The 18749-nt window shown below is 40.7% G+C and overlaps 1 protein-coding gene across 1 annotated transcript in view; it reads left to right on the top strand.

The window, feature by feature from the left end:
- naglu (N-acetylglucosaminidase, alpha) overlaps positions 1-12143 on the top strand; it is a 50263-nt gene extending 38120 nt beyond the window's left edge. Inside the window, exon 6 of the mRNA XM_069919773.1 lies at positions 7066-12143. Coding sequence (XP_069775874.1) covers positions 7066-8252 — 1187 coding nt within the window. The 3' untranslated portion in view covers positions 8253-12143. The remainder of the gene's footprint in view (positions 1-7065) is intronic.
- The last annotated feature ends 6606 nt before the right edge of the window (positions 12144-18749 follow it).

Below are 18749 nucleotides of genomic sequence, written 5' to 3'. Positions count from 1 at the left end.
ATAAATTTATGCTAAAGTATCCAGTGGTACTTAAAATAGTTATTCCAGGGCAGCAAAACAGATTATTCTTGGATCCGGAGGAAGCACGAAAATTTGCAGAACAACAACAAAACAGACAGAGAGATGAAGATATGTAACGAGTACAAAAATGACCACAAACTATATGTATGTGTGTTTTTAATATATATATATATATAGAGTATAGGTAAGAACTAAGAAGGGAAAGAAAGGGAAGAAAGAAAGTATGGGGGGAATTAAGAGAATGACCTTTGTTATATATGAAGATTAAAATCTTCTGGGGGGGGCTGGGTGGGGAAGTATTACGGTCACTGCAAAATCAGTTGACGCTAGTGAATTTGCAATTCCAAATGGAGAGGGGAGATGTGGTTGCACGACAAGGGACAACTCAGGAAGGGGAGGGGATAGTGGAGTTAAAATTTTAGATAGGAGAATAATGGAAATATTTTATGTTTTCGAAATGTTGTCTTATAATGTGTTCAAAAAAAGAAAGCAGAAATGGATAAGAAGGAAAGGTGATGATGAGGAAACGGAAAGGAAAGATAAACAAAGTATGAAATGGCTATGTTGAACTGTATGACTTTAAATATTAATGGAATACATAACCAAATCAAAAGGAAGAAACTGCTAAATTTACTGAAAGAAGAAAAAATTGATACAGCATTCGTACAAGAAACACACTTAACTGAAGTGGAACACAAGAAATTAAAGAGAGATTGGATAGGACATGTAACAGCAGCGTCACATAATTCAAAAGCTAGAGGAGTAGCTATATTAATCAATAAAAACGTACCAATCAAAATAGAAGAGGAAATAATAAATCCAGCAGGGAGATATGTAATGATAAAATGTCAGATATATTCGGAGTTTTGGAATTTACCTAACGAAGAAGATCAAAAATGTATGCAAGATATATTTTTGAAGATAGCAGACACGCAAGGGAACATACTAATAGGAGGGGATTTCAACCTTAATTTGGATTCAAACATAGATAAAACTGGGGAAAAAAATTAACAGAAAGAACAAAGTAACCAAATTTATAATTAAATCGATGCAAGAAATGCAACTTTTGGATATATGGAGGAAACAACACCCAAAGGAAAAGGAATATTCATATTATTCGGGTAGACATAAAACATACTCAAGAATTGTTATCAGCTCGCAAGCAAGAGAGAGTTAGGAAAATGGAATATAAAGCTAGACTATTATCGGACCACTCACCCCTGTTATTGACAATAGAGTTAGAGGACATCCCACCAAGAATGTATAGATGGAGATTAAACTCCATGCTACTAAAAAGGCAGGATTTCAGAGAATTCATTGAACGACAAATTAAAATGTACTTTGAAATAAATACGGAATCAGTGAAAGATAAGTTTATACTATGGGACGCAATGAAAGTGTTCATCAGAGGGCAAATAATAAGTTATGTAACTAAGATGAAGAAGGATTACAATCAGGAAACAGAACAGTTGGAAAGGGAAATAGCAAATATAGAAAAAGAATTAGCAATGAAGGAAGATACAACTAAAAGAGAATTGGCAAATAATAAAATATGAAACACTACAAACATATAAGGTGGAGAAGAACATAATGAAGACAAAACAGAAATATTATGAACTAGGGGAAAAAACGCACAAAATTCTAACGTAGCAGCTTAAGACAGAACAAACTAAGAGAATGGTATTGGCATTAAGGAAAAAAGACAAGCAAATCACATATAATCCAACGGAGATTAATGAAAACTTCAGAGAATTCTACGAACAATTATATCAAACTGAAAACGAAGGGAAAGAAGACAAAGTTGATGAATTTTTAACTAAAATTGAACTACCGAAATTACAAACAGAGGAACAAAATAAATTAACAAACCCATTTGAAATAGAAGAAATACAGGAGATAATTAAAAAAACTACCGAATAATAAAACACCAGGAGAGGATGAATTCCCAATAGAATTCTATAAAAATTTAAACATTTATTAATTCCTCCCCTTCTGGAAGTAATCAACCAGATTGATAAAACACAAAGCTTACCAGAATCATGCAAAACAGCAATAATTACAGTAATACCAAAGACAGGGAAAGATCCACTCGCACCAGTGTCATATAGACCAATATCTTTACTTAACACAGATTATAAGATAATAGCTAAACTATTAGCAAACAGATTAGCCGACTATGTACCAAAAATAGTAAATCTAGACCAAACTGGATTTATTGAAAAAAGACGAACAACAGACAATATCTGTAAATTTATTAACTTAATTCATGCAGTAGATGGAAATAAAGCTCCAACAGTAGCGGTTGCTTTAGACGCAGAGAAGGTCTTTGACAGAGTGGAATGGAATTATTTATTCAAAGTACTACAAAAATTCAGCTTACCAGAGAAATATATTAATTGGATTAAAGCATTATATAAGGGGCCATTGGCGAAAGTGACAGTAAATGGATATATATCAAAACAATTTAACTTAAGCAGATCAACAAGGCAGGGATGCCCACTATCTCCCTTATTGTTCGCGTTAGCCATAGAACCACTAGCAGAATTGATAAGAACAGAAAATAAAATAAAAGGGATAAAAATAAAAGACAAGGAATATAAAATCAGTCTATTTGCAGATGAAGTTATAGTATACTTAGCAGAACCAGAAATATCAATAATAGAATTACATTAGAAATTGAAGGAATATGGAGAAGTGTCGGGGTACAAGATTAACGCAAATAAAAGTGAAGCAATACCAATGAGTAATGCGGATTTCTCAAAATTTAAGAAAGAATTACCATTCAGATGGCAAATGCAAGCAATGCGATACCTAGGTATACAAATAAATAAAAACCTCGGCCATCTATATAAACTCAATTATTATCCACTAATGAAAAATTTACAAGACGACTTAGAGCATTGGAAAGACTTACCACTAACACTGATAGGGAGGATAAACTGTATTAAAATGAACATTTTCCCAAAGATACAATACCTATTTCAGACATTACCAATACGCTTAACAGAGAAATTCTTCAAGGAGTTGAAGAAAATAATAAGGAAATTTTTATGGAAAGGGGGGAAACCCAGGATAGCACTAGATAAATTAACAGAATGGTATAAACAAGGAGGCTTACAACTACCAAACTTTAAAAATTATTATAGAGCTGCACAATTAAGATACCTATCAGATTTTTATCAAACAAGGGAAAAGCCAGATTGGACTTGATTAGAACTAGATAAAATAGGGGAGAAGATACTTGAACATATATAAAAGGGATGAAAAATTAGTACAACGTAGGAATTCTCCAGTATTACATCATCTGCTCAACATTTGGAAAAGAAGATTCACGTAGAAAGGAATAAAACAAATTACCAACTACCAAAACTTAATACTGATGCAAAATCAGCTAATCCCTTTTACAATAGATAACCTTTCCTTTAGAGAATGGGAGAAAAAAGGGATCAAAAGAATAGAAATTTTTTTTTCAGGAAATAAATTATTATCCTTTGAACAAATGAAGGATAAATATAATATAACTCACGATACAGTGTTGGAATACTACCAACTGAAATCCTACTTGAAGGACAAATTGGGAGGCAGTCTGAGGTTACTAGGGGGAAGTAATTTTGAATATGTAATTACAGACACAATGATAATCAAAAAATTTGTAACAAACATGTATATTAAACTGCAAGAAAAGGAGAATGAGGAAACAAATGGTAAAACTAAACAAAAATGGGAACAAGATCTAAACAAAGATAAAGAATGAACCATGGGAGAAGTTATGCTCCGGAACTATGAGAAATACAATAAATACGAGGTTATGTATGATACAATATAACTGGATACACAGGCTATACATTACACCTCAAAAGTTAAATAAATGGGACCCAACAGTATTTGACAGATGTTTTTGCTGTAAAAAGGAAATGGGAACAACAATTCATGCAATTTGGACATGTGAGAAAGTGAAAAAATTTTGGGAAGATCTAAACCAGATATTAAATAAAATCACAAAAAGCAATATACCAAAAAATCCAGAGATCTTCCTCCTAAGTTACATAAAAAACAAAGAATTTGGACTCGATTTGGATGGAGCACAAAAAAGATTTGTTATGATAGCCCTAGCTGTAGCAAAAAAAATGTATTATGTGAACCTGGAAATTAGAAGATAACTTGAGAATACAACAATGGTATATAGAAATGAATAAATGTATTCCATTAGAAAAAATAACATATAATTTAAGAAATAACATTACAATATTTGAACAAATATGGGAGCCATACATGAAACACAATAGAGAAAACCTACCGTGGACATCTACAACCTAACATGACAGAAGGAGAAGAGAATGAAAAGAACTGACTCAGTGGAATTTCTTGTTTATTTTTATTGAGTGACAACATTGTTTGACGGGTTTAATGTATCTTATATTCTGAACTTTAAATAAATGGGAGGGGAGGTGAGGGAGGGGAGGAGGGAAGGGGGGAGAAAACGACAATGTATATATTTACGAAGGAAAATGTACGTATCTTGATCAATACGGTTTATAGTGTGAAAAATAAAAAATTAAAAAAAAAACCTGTGCAGCGACCTTGAGGGATGTATGGATTTGAATCCCAAGTTCCCTCTGTTCCTCCACATTTTTAACTCTCTGACCATTAACCCTGTACTCAGCCTTCAGGTTTGACCTGAAATGCACCGCCTCACATTGCATGCAGAATTTTACACATTGTCTTGCCAGTACAGTTACAGAAGAACCTCCCTGCTCTTAAATTCAACCCCGCGAGCAATGAAGACCAGTGTTCCATTTACCTCCTGTGTTGTACCTGTATACTAAGCCAGTACAATTCGTGCACAAGCACTCCAAAGCCCCCCCCCCCGCACAACATGCTGCAATCTTTCACTATTTATAACTATCTGATGTTTTCCTTCCAAAGTGGATGTCTTCACGTGTTGTCCTCGCCCAACCATATCTATCTACAGACTGCATCCTCTGCCCAGTTCACTTTTCCATTGAACTTAGTCGTCAGCAATCTTGGATATGCTACTCTCTGCCCCCTCTTCCTTGTCATTGAATTCCATCAGCAGTTGTCGGCCCAGCTCTAGTGATATCAATGTTGTTGAGGTCTTCACCTCCCATTGCAAACATGTTTTTGTTAACGTTTGAAGTTTCCTCCCTAACATAAAATAGTTGCTCAGTGCCTCAGCCATCTCTGCGTCACCCAATTTTAATTCCCTTTCTCTCATCTTCCAAGGGACCTACATTCAATCCAGCTACTTTTGGCACAGTTAATGCAAGGCTATTACAGTACCAGTGACCAGGGTTAAATCCCGCACTGTCTATAAGGAGTTTGCACGTTCTCCACACATCTACATGGGTTTCCTCCCCCTTCAAAACGTACCGGGGGTGTGGGTTAATTGGTGTAATTGGGCGGCACGGACTCGTGTGTTGGAAGGACCTGCTACCGTGCTGGACGTCTAAATTAAAATTCCTCATTTACTTTTGTATTTGGTGCTGGTTTTGTTCCATTTCCTTATTGCCTCCTTTGTGGTTTTCTTGAGTTTTTCCAGTGTCCCACTACTCTTGGTGACTGAACACATGAACTTTAGTTTGATTACTTCATTTCGTCAGTTGTCCAAAGACGACTGTTGTCCTTAATTTGAATATACTTTCACTGGGCGTTGTTTAAAAAATCTGAATATCTTCAATGGTTTCTCAATAGAGGTGGCTGAATTGGGGTAGCTGTTAGCGCAACACCTTTACTGGGTCAGTGATCAGGACTGGGGTTCAAATCCCATGGTGTATGAAAGGAGTTTGTCCGTTCTCCCCGTGTCTGCGTGGGTTTTCCCTGGGGTATCCGCTTTCCTCCCACCATTCAAAATTTACTGGACTCGTGGGAAAATTTTTTTAAAAATCCCACCATATACCCTGTATTCCCAGCGTATGCTAGCCAATTCCTACCTCATCCTAGTGTAGTCTCCTTTGTTTAGGCATAATTTCCTCATTTTAGATTAAACTATTTCACCCTCTGTTAATCCTACTTTGATTACCCTTTCCAGAAGGATCCTAACTACAAGATCATTAATTGTACCTGCCTCATTGCAGAGGACCAAATCGAAGATGGCATGTTCCCTTGTAGGTTCAGTGACATGATCAAGAAAGTTACTGCCAGTAGGGCACATTTAGTGTAGTGGTTAATAGAGTGGTAGTGACCTGAGTTCGAATCCGGCACCGTCTATAAGGTGTTGGCATGGGTTTCTGCTGCTTTCCTACCACCCTTTAAAACGAACAGGGGTTGTAGGTCAATTGAGGTATTTGTGGGCTGGAAGTGCTTGAGCCGGTTACCATATGTTGTACTTCTAAATTATTTTTTTAAATCAAAGCTGTTAAATTAAAGTCTGTCGTGACCAACTTGTTTTGCCAATCTCTGTGCCTACGGAAGCCCCCCATGACAACTGTTCCATGCATGCATGTATCAGATATTTCTTGATATATTGCCTGTATCACTGGAACATTATTATTTGGTGGCTGACAGACAACTTCCCCCAGTGATTTTCCCCACTTACTATTCCAAATCTCTACCCAGATCGATTTCACATTCTGCTCCTTGATTATTTTTTACCATAGATGTACAGCATGGTAACAGTCCCTTTCAGCCCGAGCCCGTGCCCCCCCAAATACACCCAATTGTCAGCAGCCCCCATATGGGTGGGAGGAAATCCATTCAGAAATGGGGAGAACACACAAACTCCTCTCAGACAGCACTGGATTCGAACCTGGGCCACTGGCGCTATAAAAATCGTTGCACGAATTGAATGCAAACAGTGCCACATCTCAGCCTTAATCTAGAGTGCTATAGCGTTCCCCTGCCCATCCCTCAGTATTACCTGATATCCTCAGGAATTTATATCTGTCAACTACAGCCTGCAATCACCGCACAATCAGATCCCTTTGTACAGATGTGTGCCACAATTTCACAGGCAAGGATCTTTCTCAGTTTTTACTGTTTAATAGTACGATTAAACTCTGTTTTTATCTATTCCTTTTACTGCAGTGGACCACTTGGCAATCTGGCTGATGCAAGGATGGCTTTTTCGGTCACCGTTTTGGCAACCGGCCCAGGTGAAGGCCTTGTTGCACGGAGTGCCTTTGGGAAGGATGATTATTCTTGACTTATTTGCTGAAAGTAGACCAGTATATATATTCACAAACTCTTTCTACGGACAACCCTTCATATGGTGCATGTTGCATAATTTTGGTGGCAACTTGGGAATGTATGGAATGGTAGAAGCAATAAACAGAGGTCCTTCTGAGGCAAGGGCTTTTCCAAATTCCACCATGGTGGGGACCGGACTGACACCAGAAGGAATTGAACAAAACGATGTGGTATACGAGCTGATGAATGAAATCGGGTGGTGCAAAGAGCCGTTGAACCTCACAAAATGGGTTATGTCATATGCCCAGAGACGGTATGGAAAGAAAAATGAGGCAGCAGTTGCTGCCTGGCTCTTGTTGTTCCAAAGTGTGTACAATAACACTTCCTATCATCCAGACCACAACAGAAGTCCACTCGTTCACAAGCCCTCTTTAAAACTGGACACATCGTTATGGTATAATAAGAGTGATGTTTATGAAGCTTGGTATCTGCTGCAGATGGCTGCTTCTGATCTGAATGCCAGCGAGACCTTCAGATATGATCTAGTTGATGTGACAAGGCAGTCAATTCAACTTTTAATCTCAGAATTTTACAAAGACCTCAAGAATGCATATTTGAACGATTCCATTGTGGGGCTGCAGACTTCAGGAAATGCCTTAATTCATAACCTAATGCCAGATCTAGATGAACTCTTGTCGAGTGACAAGCACTTTTTGTTGGGCCATTGGCTAGAAACGGCTCGATCCTTATCAACAACTGCAAAAGAAGCAAACCTTTATGAATTCAATGCTCGCAATCAAGTAACTCTTTGGGGACCACATGGAAATCTTTTGGATTATGGCAACAAAGAGTGGGGTGGTTTGATTCATGACTATTATATGCCGCGTTGGGAACTCTTTGTGTCAACGCTGATTGAATGTCTTGTAATGAAAATACCATTCCATCAAGCCCATTTTGACAAAATTGTCTTCCAAGTGGAACAAAAGTTTATCATAAATGACGTGAAATATCCAGATAAACCAGTAGGAAATACCATTGAGATTGCAAAGAAAATCTTCTTGAAATATTATCCCCATGCAAAGTGATCTGTTGATTTGACAAATCCTAAATCTTAAAGCTGTGGCTGTTATTTGGTTATTCCTGTCAGCAAAAGGGTAGACCAGTGGTTCTCAAACTTTTTCTTTCCACTCACATCCCACTTGAAGTATTCCCTAAGCCATCAGTGCTCTGTGATTAGTAAGGGATTGTTTAAGGTTGGACGTGGGTGGAAAGAAAAAGCTTGAATCGTACCTAATTGACTCGTTATGTGCATGATTTCATGATTCCATTGACAATTTTTCTCAAGCAAAATATTTCCGTAACAATTGGGTCTAGAGCAGTGGTTTTCAACCTTCCCTTCCCACTCAGACTCCACCTTAAGCAATCCCTGTCTAATCACAGAGCATTGATGGCCTGGGGGTTACTTAAAGTGGGAAGTGAGTGGAAAGAAATAGGTTGAGAACCACTGAACTATAGGATATACCAGTGGTTCTCAACCTTTTTTTTAAACCTCGCCCACACCCGACCTTAAGTAATCCCTTACTAACCGCAGGTGCCCTGGTTAGTAAGGGGTTACTTAAGGTGGGATGTGAGGTTGGGGTGGGGGGTGGGTTGAGAGCCATTGGGATATACAGTGCAATTTACACGATTGTCGGAGAAGCAGAGTCCCATGTCAGAACCCTCAAGTATCATAAATGAAATTGATGTGAACTTTGGAAGCTTTTTATAATTATCTGGCACTCTTCCATTTCTGAGATATGGCTCCATGTCAAAAGGCATGTCCTCATTTTCTCGGTAAAGTGTGTTAATGGCTGTAGGTTAATGGGTTTAAATGGCCGGAATCTGCTTCTACCATGTGAGGAATAAAAAATTAAAATTTAACAGGTCTGCAGATAATGATGCACTGGATACAGAACCAACAGGCACTGATATTTTCTTTTACCTGCTTTTACAATTTGCTTTAATGCTGCTCATTCATTTAATCAGTTAATTTCTCTTTATCAGTAATATGGTCAACTGAAGTTGGAAAACCCAGTAAACTTTCCACAGTAAATACACAAAAGTGCTGCAGAACCTCTTCAGGTCCTGTGGCATCCACAAATATGTCAAATCGTCTGATTGTACAAAAACCTGACGAAACAGTGTTTTCCGATCCTTAGTGCAAAAGATGCTGACAGAACATCAACGCCCATCGAGGTATGAGCCTAAAGCAGGCTGGTGCCTGAATGAAGAGAAGGGTGGGGGGGGGGTGGAGAAGAGGAAGGAAGAAAGGGGGAGGGCCCATAAGGACATGGAGGAAAGGGCAGGAGAGAATAACAATGATCAAGGGAGGAGGATAGCTCTGAATGCAGAGATGAGGGAAAGGAGGCAGAGGGATAGGGAGAGAGACAAGGGATGGGGACTAGATGAAAGGAGGTCAGTAGGGAGTGAGGTGGCAGGGGATGTTGATGGCATCTAGTAAGAGGGTGCCCAAACAGTATATAAGGTGGTGCTCCTCCATTTGTGGGTGGATTTGGTTGAGCAGTGCATGAGACCATGGATGGACATGTCAGTGTGGGAATGGGAACCCCTCTCTCCCCCCCCCCCCTTATTCTGTCAGGGCATCCTCCAGCCAGATGGCATTAAATTTGATTTCTCTTGCCCCCCACCCCCACCTTTGTCACAGTCTCTGCTCCATATCCTGATGTCTCTTTCCCTCCAACTGCTCATTCTTGGAGCCACCCCCTTCCCCTGATCAATCCTCAACCTTTCCCTCCTGCCCTGCTAGCCATGTCCATTTAGGGTCTCTTGGCTGTTGGCCTGAGCTCCTCCCCCTGCCCTGATTCCCTCCTCCCCCTGCCCCAGCTTCCCTCCTCCTCCTGTCTTTTATTCAGATGCCTGCCTGCTTTTTGCCCACACCTTGACGAAGGGCTGAGTCCCAAAATGTTGGGGATGTACCTTTGCCTCTGGACGCTACGGGACCTGCTGACTCTCCAGCACATTTGTGTATTTACTACAATCGCAGCGTCTGAAATAAAACACAGGAGACTAGATTCTAACCACAGTATATCCAAAATCTCCATGTAGGGAGATGGCACCATAATTAAAGTTTAAACATTATTTCATCAGCTAAGTATCATAGACATAAGCTATGAGAAGTGAGAATTGAACTTGGTTTTCCCAATGTTTGGGTGTTAATCACCTTCTGTGGACAAACTGCTCCTTTCAGTGTTTTGAGCAATATGCCTCATGGTTTATGGCAGGTTCCTCGTCTCAAGTCAGGCACTGGTGTATTGAGTCCAGCACGGTTGAGGCAGTGGGTTAGCACAATGCTCTTTACGGCGCCAGAGACCAGGGTTCAAATCAGCCCTGTCTGTAAGGAGTTTGTACGCTCTCCCGTGCCTGGACAGGGTTCCTCCCAGCCATCAAAACGTACCAGGGTTGTAGTTCAATTGGCTGTAATTGGGCATCACAGGCTTGTGGGCTGAACAGGCCTGTAACTTTTCTACGTCTAAATTTAAAAAAAATCAAACATTTAATAAGACCATAAAACATAGGAACAGAAATTGGCCGTTCAGCCCATTGAGTCTGTCTGTCAATCATGAGCTGATCTATTTTCCTGCTCAGCCTCACTGCCCGGACAGACTTCTCCCCAGAACCCTTCATGCCCTGGCTAAACAAGAGCCTCTGCCTTAAATCCACCCAATGACCCGACCTCCACAACCGCCCGTGTCAACAAATTCCGCAGATTCACCGCCCTCTGCTCTAAGCAGACGCCCTTCAATCCTGAAGTTGTGGCCTCTTGTCCTAGATTCTCCCACCGTGGGAAATAACCTTTCTACTCCGACTTTATCAAACTAATTATCTATGATAAAGGAGAAACCACTTCATTAATCTTCACAGGAGCTTCTCTCCCCCCCCTCCCTCCAGTTAAACATCTTGGCAGAATTGACTCATACATCTGATGTTAATGTATCCAAGGCCTCAGCAATGGCTAGAACAGTTGGTAAAGCTCCAGTGTTAAATATTGTATTTCAGTTTGGCTCAAAGAGACACTGAGTTGAAAAGGCAAAGAACAATGTGGAGGAATTAGATGTCGCCACCATGTGAAATATTACTACTGCAGATGAGAGCAATGAAGTTATCGTTGACTGTCAAGTCTTTTGCTCTGCAGCCCAGCGAAGGGAGTGGAGACCTATGAACTCCGACAAAATCTGCTAGTTCAACAATTGGGATTGTTTCTCAATGGGAAATGCAGAAAGAATGATATATTGATAATGAAGTTCACCAATCGAAACCAGTTCAGTTTCTTTGGAGCAGTGGGGTTAAGAATAGATGATTAATTACTTTCTTGCAAAGTTTGTGCTCTTACCTGTGGAAAAACCACAGGGTGGTCTGAACTGGAAGACGAATGTCGTGCTGGGATGTCATTGGTTGTGGGGTCGGTAGTCAGTTGTGGAAATGAGTGTGAGGGATGGTTTCAGTTGTGTGGACAAAGGTTGCTGGCTATGTATTAAAGTAAGTGGAAAATCTGCATTGTGTGAATGTGAGCTGCACACAGATCCATTTAGTTTTTCCTTCTTTGGTATGAAACTTGTCACTTCAATGTGGAAATTAACCATTAAGTTTTAGTTAATTACAAAATTTCCTGAACAAAGAAATTGCACGCCTTGATTGTTCGTTTCCCTATTTGAAGCATTAAAAAACAATTCATCTCTCTTTTATCGATGAGAGAAAAATTTAGGGTAACGGTTCCTTTACCTTAGTGGTTAGTGCAACACTGTTACAGCACCAAGTTCGAATCTGGCGCTGTCTGTAAGGAGTTTGCATGTCCTCCCCGTGTCTGCGTGGGTTTCCTCCTATCCTTCAAAAATGTCTGGGGTATCAGGGCAGCATGGGCTTGTGGGCCATGCTAAATCTGAAAAATTGTAAATAAATGAAAATTTGGTTTAAAAAAAGTTTTCACAGTTCTTTAATGGTCATGTACATAACACACAAATTTTGACTTTTGTTTGCCAAAAAAAATGACACAAAGAGCTGTCACTTGTAGGTAACGAAGAACATGGATGAGGGTAGATAGTGGATGCAGTGTATCTAGGTTTCATCAAGGCATTTGAAAAGGTTCCCCATGTGAGGCTTATTCAGAAAGTAATGAGACAGGATCCAAGGAGGGTGGGTGTAGATGGTTCGTATTCTACATGGTAGTCTATAGGGACCCCCCTCCTCTTCGTGATATATATCAACTGGATAGGGAAGGGAAGGGTGGCTTTGTAAGTTTGCAGATGTGTCGTGGAGAGTCAGGAGGTTTGCGAGATGACAGAGGGACGTCGATAAGATGTGGAGCTGGGCTGAGAAGTGGCAGATGGAGTTGAACCCAGAAAAGTGTGAAGTGGTTTGTTTCGGTTTGAGGGCTGCATACAGTGTAAATGGGAGGACTCAGCAGTGTGGACAAACTGAGAGATCTTTGGGTCCCTGTCAGAGCTGCTGCACAGTTTGATGGGATTGTTGAAGACATGGTGTGTTGGCCTTCAATAAATGTTGGATCAAGTTTGAGCCGTGAGTTACAGCTATTACAAGACCTTGGTTAGACCCCACCCGGAATATTATGTTCAGTTCTGATCCCTTCATTGCAGGAAAGATGTGGATGCTGTCGCGAGGGGGCAGAGGAGATTTACAAGAATGTTGCCTGGATGGGAGAGTGTGCCTAATGAGGATAATTTACTTCTTGGGGTGACAGAGGATGAGAGTGACCTGATGGAGGTGTACAAGATGATGGGAGGCATTGATTGTGTGGACGGCCAGAGGCTTTTTCCCAGGGGGCTGAAATGACCAACACAAGCCAAACTTATTATCTGATTGCACGTGCAACCCGACGAAACAGCGTTCTCCAGTCTGCGGTGCAAAACACACAGACATACAACTAGACATAACACACATACAGACAAACAATGCATATACAGAACAAGTATTCATATATACAAATAAATACACATTGTTTTATGAATGCGAGAGTCTCCGGTGGTCAGTGTGAGCAGTTCCTTTGGTCATTCACCATCTCACTGCCCATGGGAAGAAGCTGTTCCTCAGCTTGGTGGTGCAGTCTCTGATCCTCCTGGATCTCTTCCCCCGACGGAAGCAGCTGAGAGACACAGCGAGGTGGAAGGGGTTCTTGACGATTTTGTGCACCCTCGACAGGCAGTGATCCTGGTAAATTATGTCGATGGTGGGGAGGGAGACTCCGGTGATCCTCTCTGTCACTGGATGGTCCTGTGAATCGACCTCTGATCCATTTCTCTGCAGCAACCATATTACACGGTGATGTAGCTAGCCAGGGCATTCTCGGTAGAGCTCCTGTAGAAGATTGATATGTTGGTGGCCGGTCACCTTGCCCACTAATGTGAAAGGGGCATCATTTTAAGGTGCTTGGAAGTGAAGTCGGGGGGGCAAGAGGCAAGTTCTTCACACATTGGTGGGATCATGAAATGCACTGCTGGCAGCAGTGTGTTGGGGAAGTGCAATAGGATCTTTTTAAAATCCTATTGGGCAGGTACATGGAGCAGCGGGAAAATGGAAGGTTCGACAGTCGGGAATCTCTGGGCAGTTGGTAGAATAGCTTATCTTCCTTCTGTGAGAGATGAGTAAAACTGATATAAAAATATGAAGATGAGGAAATTAGTATAGATATCTATGTAATGAATAAAGCCAGTATGAATAGGATAAGAATAGATATTAGAATGTAGGAAGTAAAGTTAGTCTGAATAAGATAAGGGTCTTCTAGCCTTTTAGACAGAATCAGCAAGTTCACCAGTATGAATAAGATAAGGATAGATAATAGATAATAGAATGTAGGAAAAGTTAGTCTGAATAAGATCAGGGTCTTCTAGCCCTAGACAGAATTAGCAAGTTCCGCATATGTAATTAGTAAGCCCTATGACAGTATTAGCAAGTTCTGCACATGAAGAGGTTGTAGCCCTGAGAGTCGGGAAGGTGTGAATTAGAACAAAGGCAGGTTTGTGAATAAGGACAATGATAATGACATGATGGGACACCAACAGGATATCCCTGGTCCTCCAAGTTCACAGAAACAGCAGGTAGGCAGACAGGATTGCCTAATGCCAAACTCATCGAGGAGGTAAGGGGGAGGGTATTCCTATACTGAAATCAACTGTATAAAAGTTGGGTGAGCCCCAGTGTATGTGTGTATTCCCAGGGTAAGGGGAAGCACCCAACTTTGCATTGTTGTATAATAAATGTTCATTGTTCTCAATTTTTGACTCAAGCAAATTCTGTGAAGGTACTTCTGTTTCTAACAAATGGGGGCTCGTCCGGGATCCCACTCCCTCCACTGACAGAGTGCCCGACCACAGGGGTAGGTGCACCCCAGCTGATTCGGCTGGACTCACGGACGGCGGGTGACTGGTCAGTGGATGAAGCGAGTGATATCCGAGAAGAGGCATTGAAAACAAACAATGAGAGGACATTAAGAAAGCACGCTAGAAATAGCTACTGGATCCCGGTAAGAGAAATTTTACTCCTCTGTTAGTATGGGAGGTGTGAGTAGTAAGGAAGAGAGTCCTAAGGAAGTGTTAGAAACAGAAGTACCTTCACAGAAATTGCTCGAGATAAAAATTGAGAACAAAGAACATTTATTATACAACAATGCAAAGTTGGGTGCTTCCCCTTACCCTGGGAATACACACATACACTGGGGCTCACCCAACTTTTATACAGTTTATTTCAGTATAGGAATACCCTCCCCCTTACATTCTTCTGCCTCCTGGATAGGTTTTGCATTAGGCAATCCTGCCTGCCTACGTGCTGTTTCTGTGAACTTGGAGGACCAGGGGGTATCCTGTCAGTGTCTCATCATGTCATTATCCTCATTGTCCTTATTCACAAACCTGTCTTTGTTCTAATTTACACCTTCCCAACTCTCAGGGCTACAACCTCTTCATATGTAGAACTTGCTAATACTGTCTAGGGCTTACTAATTACATATGCAAAACCTGCTAATTCTATCAGGGCTAGAAGACCCTTATCTTATTCAGACTAACTCTACATTCTATTATCTATTGTCTATCCTTATCTCATTCAGTGAACTTGCTGATTTTGTCTAAAGGCTAGAAGATTCTTATCTTACTCAGACTGACTCTGCTTCCTACATTCTAATATCCATTTCTTATCCTGTTCATACTGGCTTTATTCATTTACCCATATATCTATATTAGTTTCCTCATCTTCATATTTTTATATCAGTTTTACTCATTTCTCACAATCCTCACTTTTCTTTTAGATCAGTAATACTGATCTCTCAACTGAAATGTATTACTTGCAAACTTGGTCTTTTTCCCAGCTGGTCAGTAAACGAACTGCAGTCTCAGCATCATCAGACAGAATTAGAGAAACATACATCCTTTGGGTTATAGTGTTCTGATGAGGGGTTTGATGAATTAAATACTGCACACAAGTCTTTAGGCAGGGGAGCACCATAATGGTCAGAATGGCGAGTCCAGCTGCTATAAGGGCTGTGGGTATCAGACTTCAGTTACCAATAAAAAGTCTAGTCCATCCCACACCGGACCAAGGTTGCCACGTCTGAACCTGGGCATGGGAAGATTTTCGAACTCCTGAAGAAGTGTCTTTAACCACCCGATCGTTGTGAGCATTGCCATTAACCAGTCTTTCACAAATGCTGCCTTCAGCAGCCAACGAGTAATCGAGAACCAGGCGGTTTTGTTGAACTATGGCTCGTATCTGTCGTTTTTCTTCAGCCCCTAAATTCAGGGCAATTGCTATCTGTTCGGTGATGATCTCCAAGGCTGCCTGGAGTCTGATTAAACAATTTAAATGCCAAGCAGCTTTAATATTCTGGAGCAGCTTACTTCGTTTACAGCTGGAACTCCCCTTACAATGGTGGTTTTTTTAACATTCCGAATGTCTGTGTGACCCAAAGGATGCTTTACAGGAGACCAAGTTGGGGAGGGGTGTTTCTTGTCACTTAACCTGTGAGTTGGCGAACATTAGCATAAGTATCACTGAGCCTGTGAGTTGCAGCCTGTCTGTGAACATTAGTATATGTATTAAATCTATCTCTGACACATGTACAATCCTGACTACCATTCTGTCTGTCTTTGTCCCACCATCAGCTTTGTGCTATCCTTTTAAAACTCCTCTTTTTAATACCTGTAGAGGCCAAAATACAAATCAAATCTACTCCTCTAGAGCCGTTCTGTTCCCCTGGTCCATGTTGGGACCCTATATTAACCCATACCCCACTATGACTATACTTTATATCTGTGAAATAATTGTCACCTCTGCTGCCCCTATTCCAGGAGGACTTAATACATCGTGAGTAATTTAGGGATGTCTCAAAAACGGGGAACCAACAAGTAAACAATACAGTAAATGGCAAAAACATTACAGCACTTTTTCTCAGCGTAGTGTAACTTTCAGATTAGAAGGATGAGAGAGTAGATTATCAATGTCTTTAGTCCGTGGATCAACAGCTTGTTTAATTCATTGGATTTGAGTCCACCCTTTTTCTTTCGTTCACACTGCAGTGTCTGTAATCAAAAGTACACAATAGGGGCCATCCCAGACAGGTTTTAGTTGGTGATCTTGCCATGCTTTTACATATACCCAATCACCAGGTTTAATAGAATGAATAGGATACTCCAGGGGTGGGCAGTAACAGCTGCATGTCTATTTTCTCCGTGAGCGCAGCTGTTTGGCAGCTGCATCTGCCTGTCTGTTCCCCTGTGCTTCAGGACTGTCACCACTTTGATGGCTCCGTACATGAACTACAGCTATTTTCTCAGGTAATGTAAGAGCATCTAGAGGTTGGACAATTAAGTTTTCATGGATCAACTTTTGTCCTTTTCCAGTTATCATTCCCCGCTCTTTCCAGATCTTCCCAAAGGTGTGCACTACACCAAAAGCATACTCTGAGTCTGTGTAGATCGTGCCCACCTTGTTTTCTAGACCCTGGAGAGCTCTACAGAGGGCATACAATTCACAAGATTGTGCTGACCAATGTCCGGGAAGGCGACTGGCTTCAATCACCACTCCTTCTTTCTCATCCACTACACTATACCCGCTATAGCGAGTGCCATCAATGCAACGAGAAGATCCATCAATAAACCACCTTTCACGCTCCTGTAAAGGCTCATCACTTAAATCCTCTCTAATTTTGGTCTGTAAATCTATTACCTCTAAACATACATGCTCTAACTCATTTATCGTATTGTCAGAATTTGGAGAAACCAAGAAAGCTGCTGGATTGTGTTCTTTATTCGTAATCAGGGTCAAATCATCCCTATCCATTAGGATCGCTTCATATTTTAAAATTCTAGAGTCTGTGAGTCACCTTCCAGCACGTTGTACGAGAATATTGCAGACTGTGTGAGGGGTGTGAACTATCATCAGGGCACCAAACATAATCTTTCGTCCTTCCTCAACTAAAATAGCAGTGGCTGCGATGGCTTGCACACACTCTGGCCAACCACGACAAACAAGGTCTAAAACTTTTGACAGAAAAGCAACTGGCTGTCTACAGCCTGCCCTCTCTTGTGTTAGTACTCCGGTGGCCACACCTCCTTTCGCATTGGTATATAGGTCAAATGGCTTATTTAGGTTGGGTAAAGCCAACACTGGGGCACTAATAAGGTGCTGTTTCACCAAGTTAAAATCTTTAATCTCTTCCTCTGTCCAGACAACAGCTTAGCCCCCTAGAATTGTGAGTTTATCATAGAGAAATCTGACCAGGCTAGCATAATTTTCAATCCAGATTCTACAGTATCCCACTAAACCAAGGAATTTCCTAAGTTTTTGGGCATTCTTGGGAGGGGGAATCTGTAGAATACCACGTATCCTTTCTGGACTTATTTTCCTAGTTCCCTGACTTACCAGATGACCTAAGTATTTAACTTCTGATTGAACAAATTGTAATTTGGATTCGCTGAGACCCTTATTCTCCAGAAAATTCAAAAGTTCAACAGTATACTGTTTAACTAATTCGTAAGTTTTTCTCGTAATTAACAAATCATCAACATATTGTATCAACTGACAATTCTCTCTCCGAGGAGCCTCATCTAGTATTTGTTCTAAGACCAGGCCAAATAAATTTTGAGATTCTGTAAAGCCCTAGGGAAGGACCATCCACCAGTATTGATTCTTGTGTCCAGTAAAAGGATTTTCCCATTCAAAGGCAAACAGGTCTCTGCTCTCTGTTGCTAACGGACAGTTCCAGAAAGCATCTTTGAGGTCAATCACACTAAACCATTTACTATGGGGATCGATTTTACCCATTATTGTATAGGGATTAGGTACAACCGGGTGATGGGTGAGAATAATTTTGTTCAGCTCCCTCAAGTCCTGCACTAATCGATAGGTACCGTCTGGTTTTTGGACAGGTAAAATTGGGGTATTAAAAGGTGACATACAAGGTTCGAGTATACCATCTTTCACCAACTGTTCAATTACTGGCTGCAGCCCCTTTCGGCCAACCATAGGAATTGGATACTGTTTTCGTCTAATTACTTGTTCAGAATCTTTTAAAGTAACTT

This window comes from Narcine bancroftii, chromosome 2 (genome assembly GCF_036971445.1).
Source record: "Narcine bancroftii isolate sNarBan1 chromosome 2, sNarBan1.hap1, whole genome shotgun sequence".
NCBI lineage: Eukaryota > Metazoa > Chordata > Chondrichthyes > Torpediniformes > Narcinidae > Narcine > Narcine bancroftii.
Note: the sequence above shows the minus strand (reverse complement) of the source record. Positions and strands in the feature narration are given on the sequence as shown.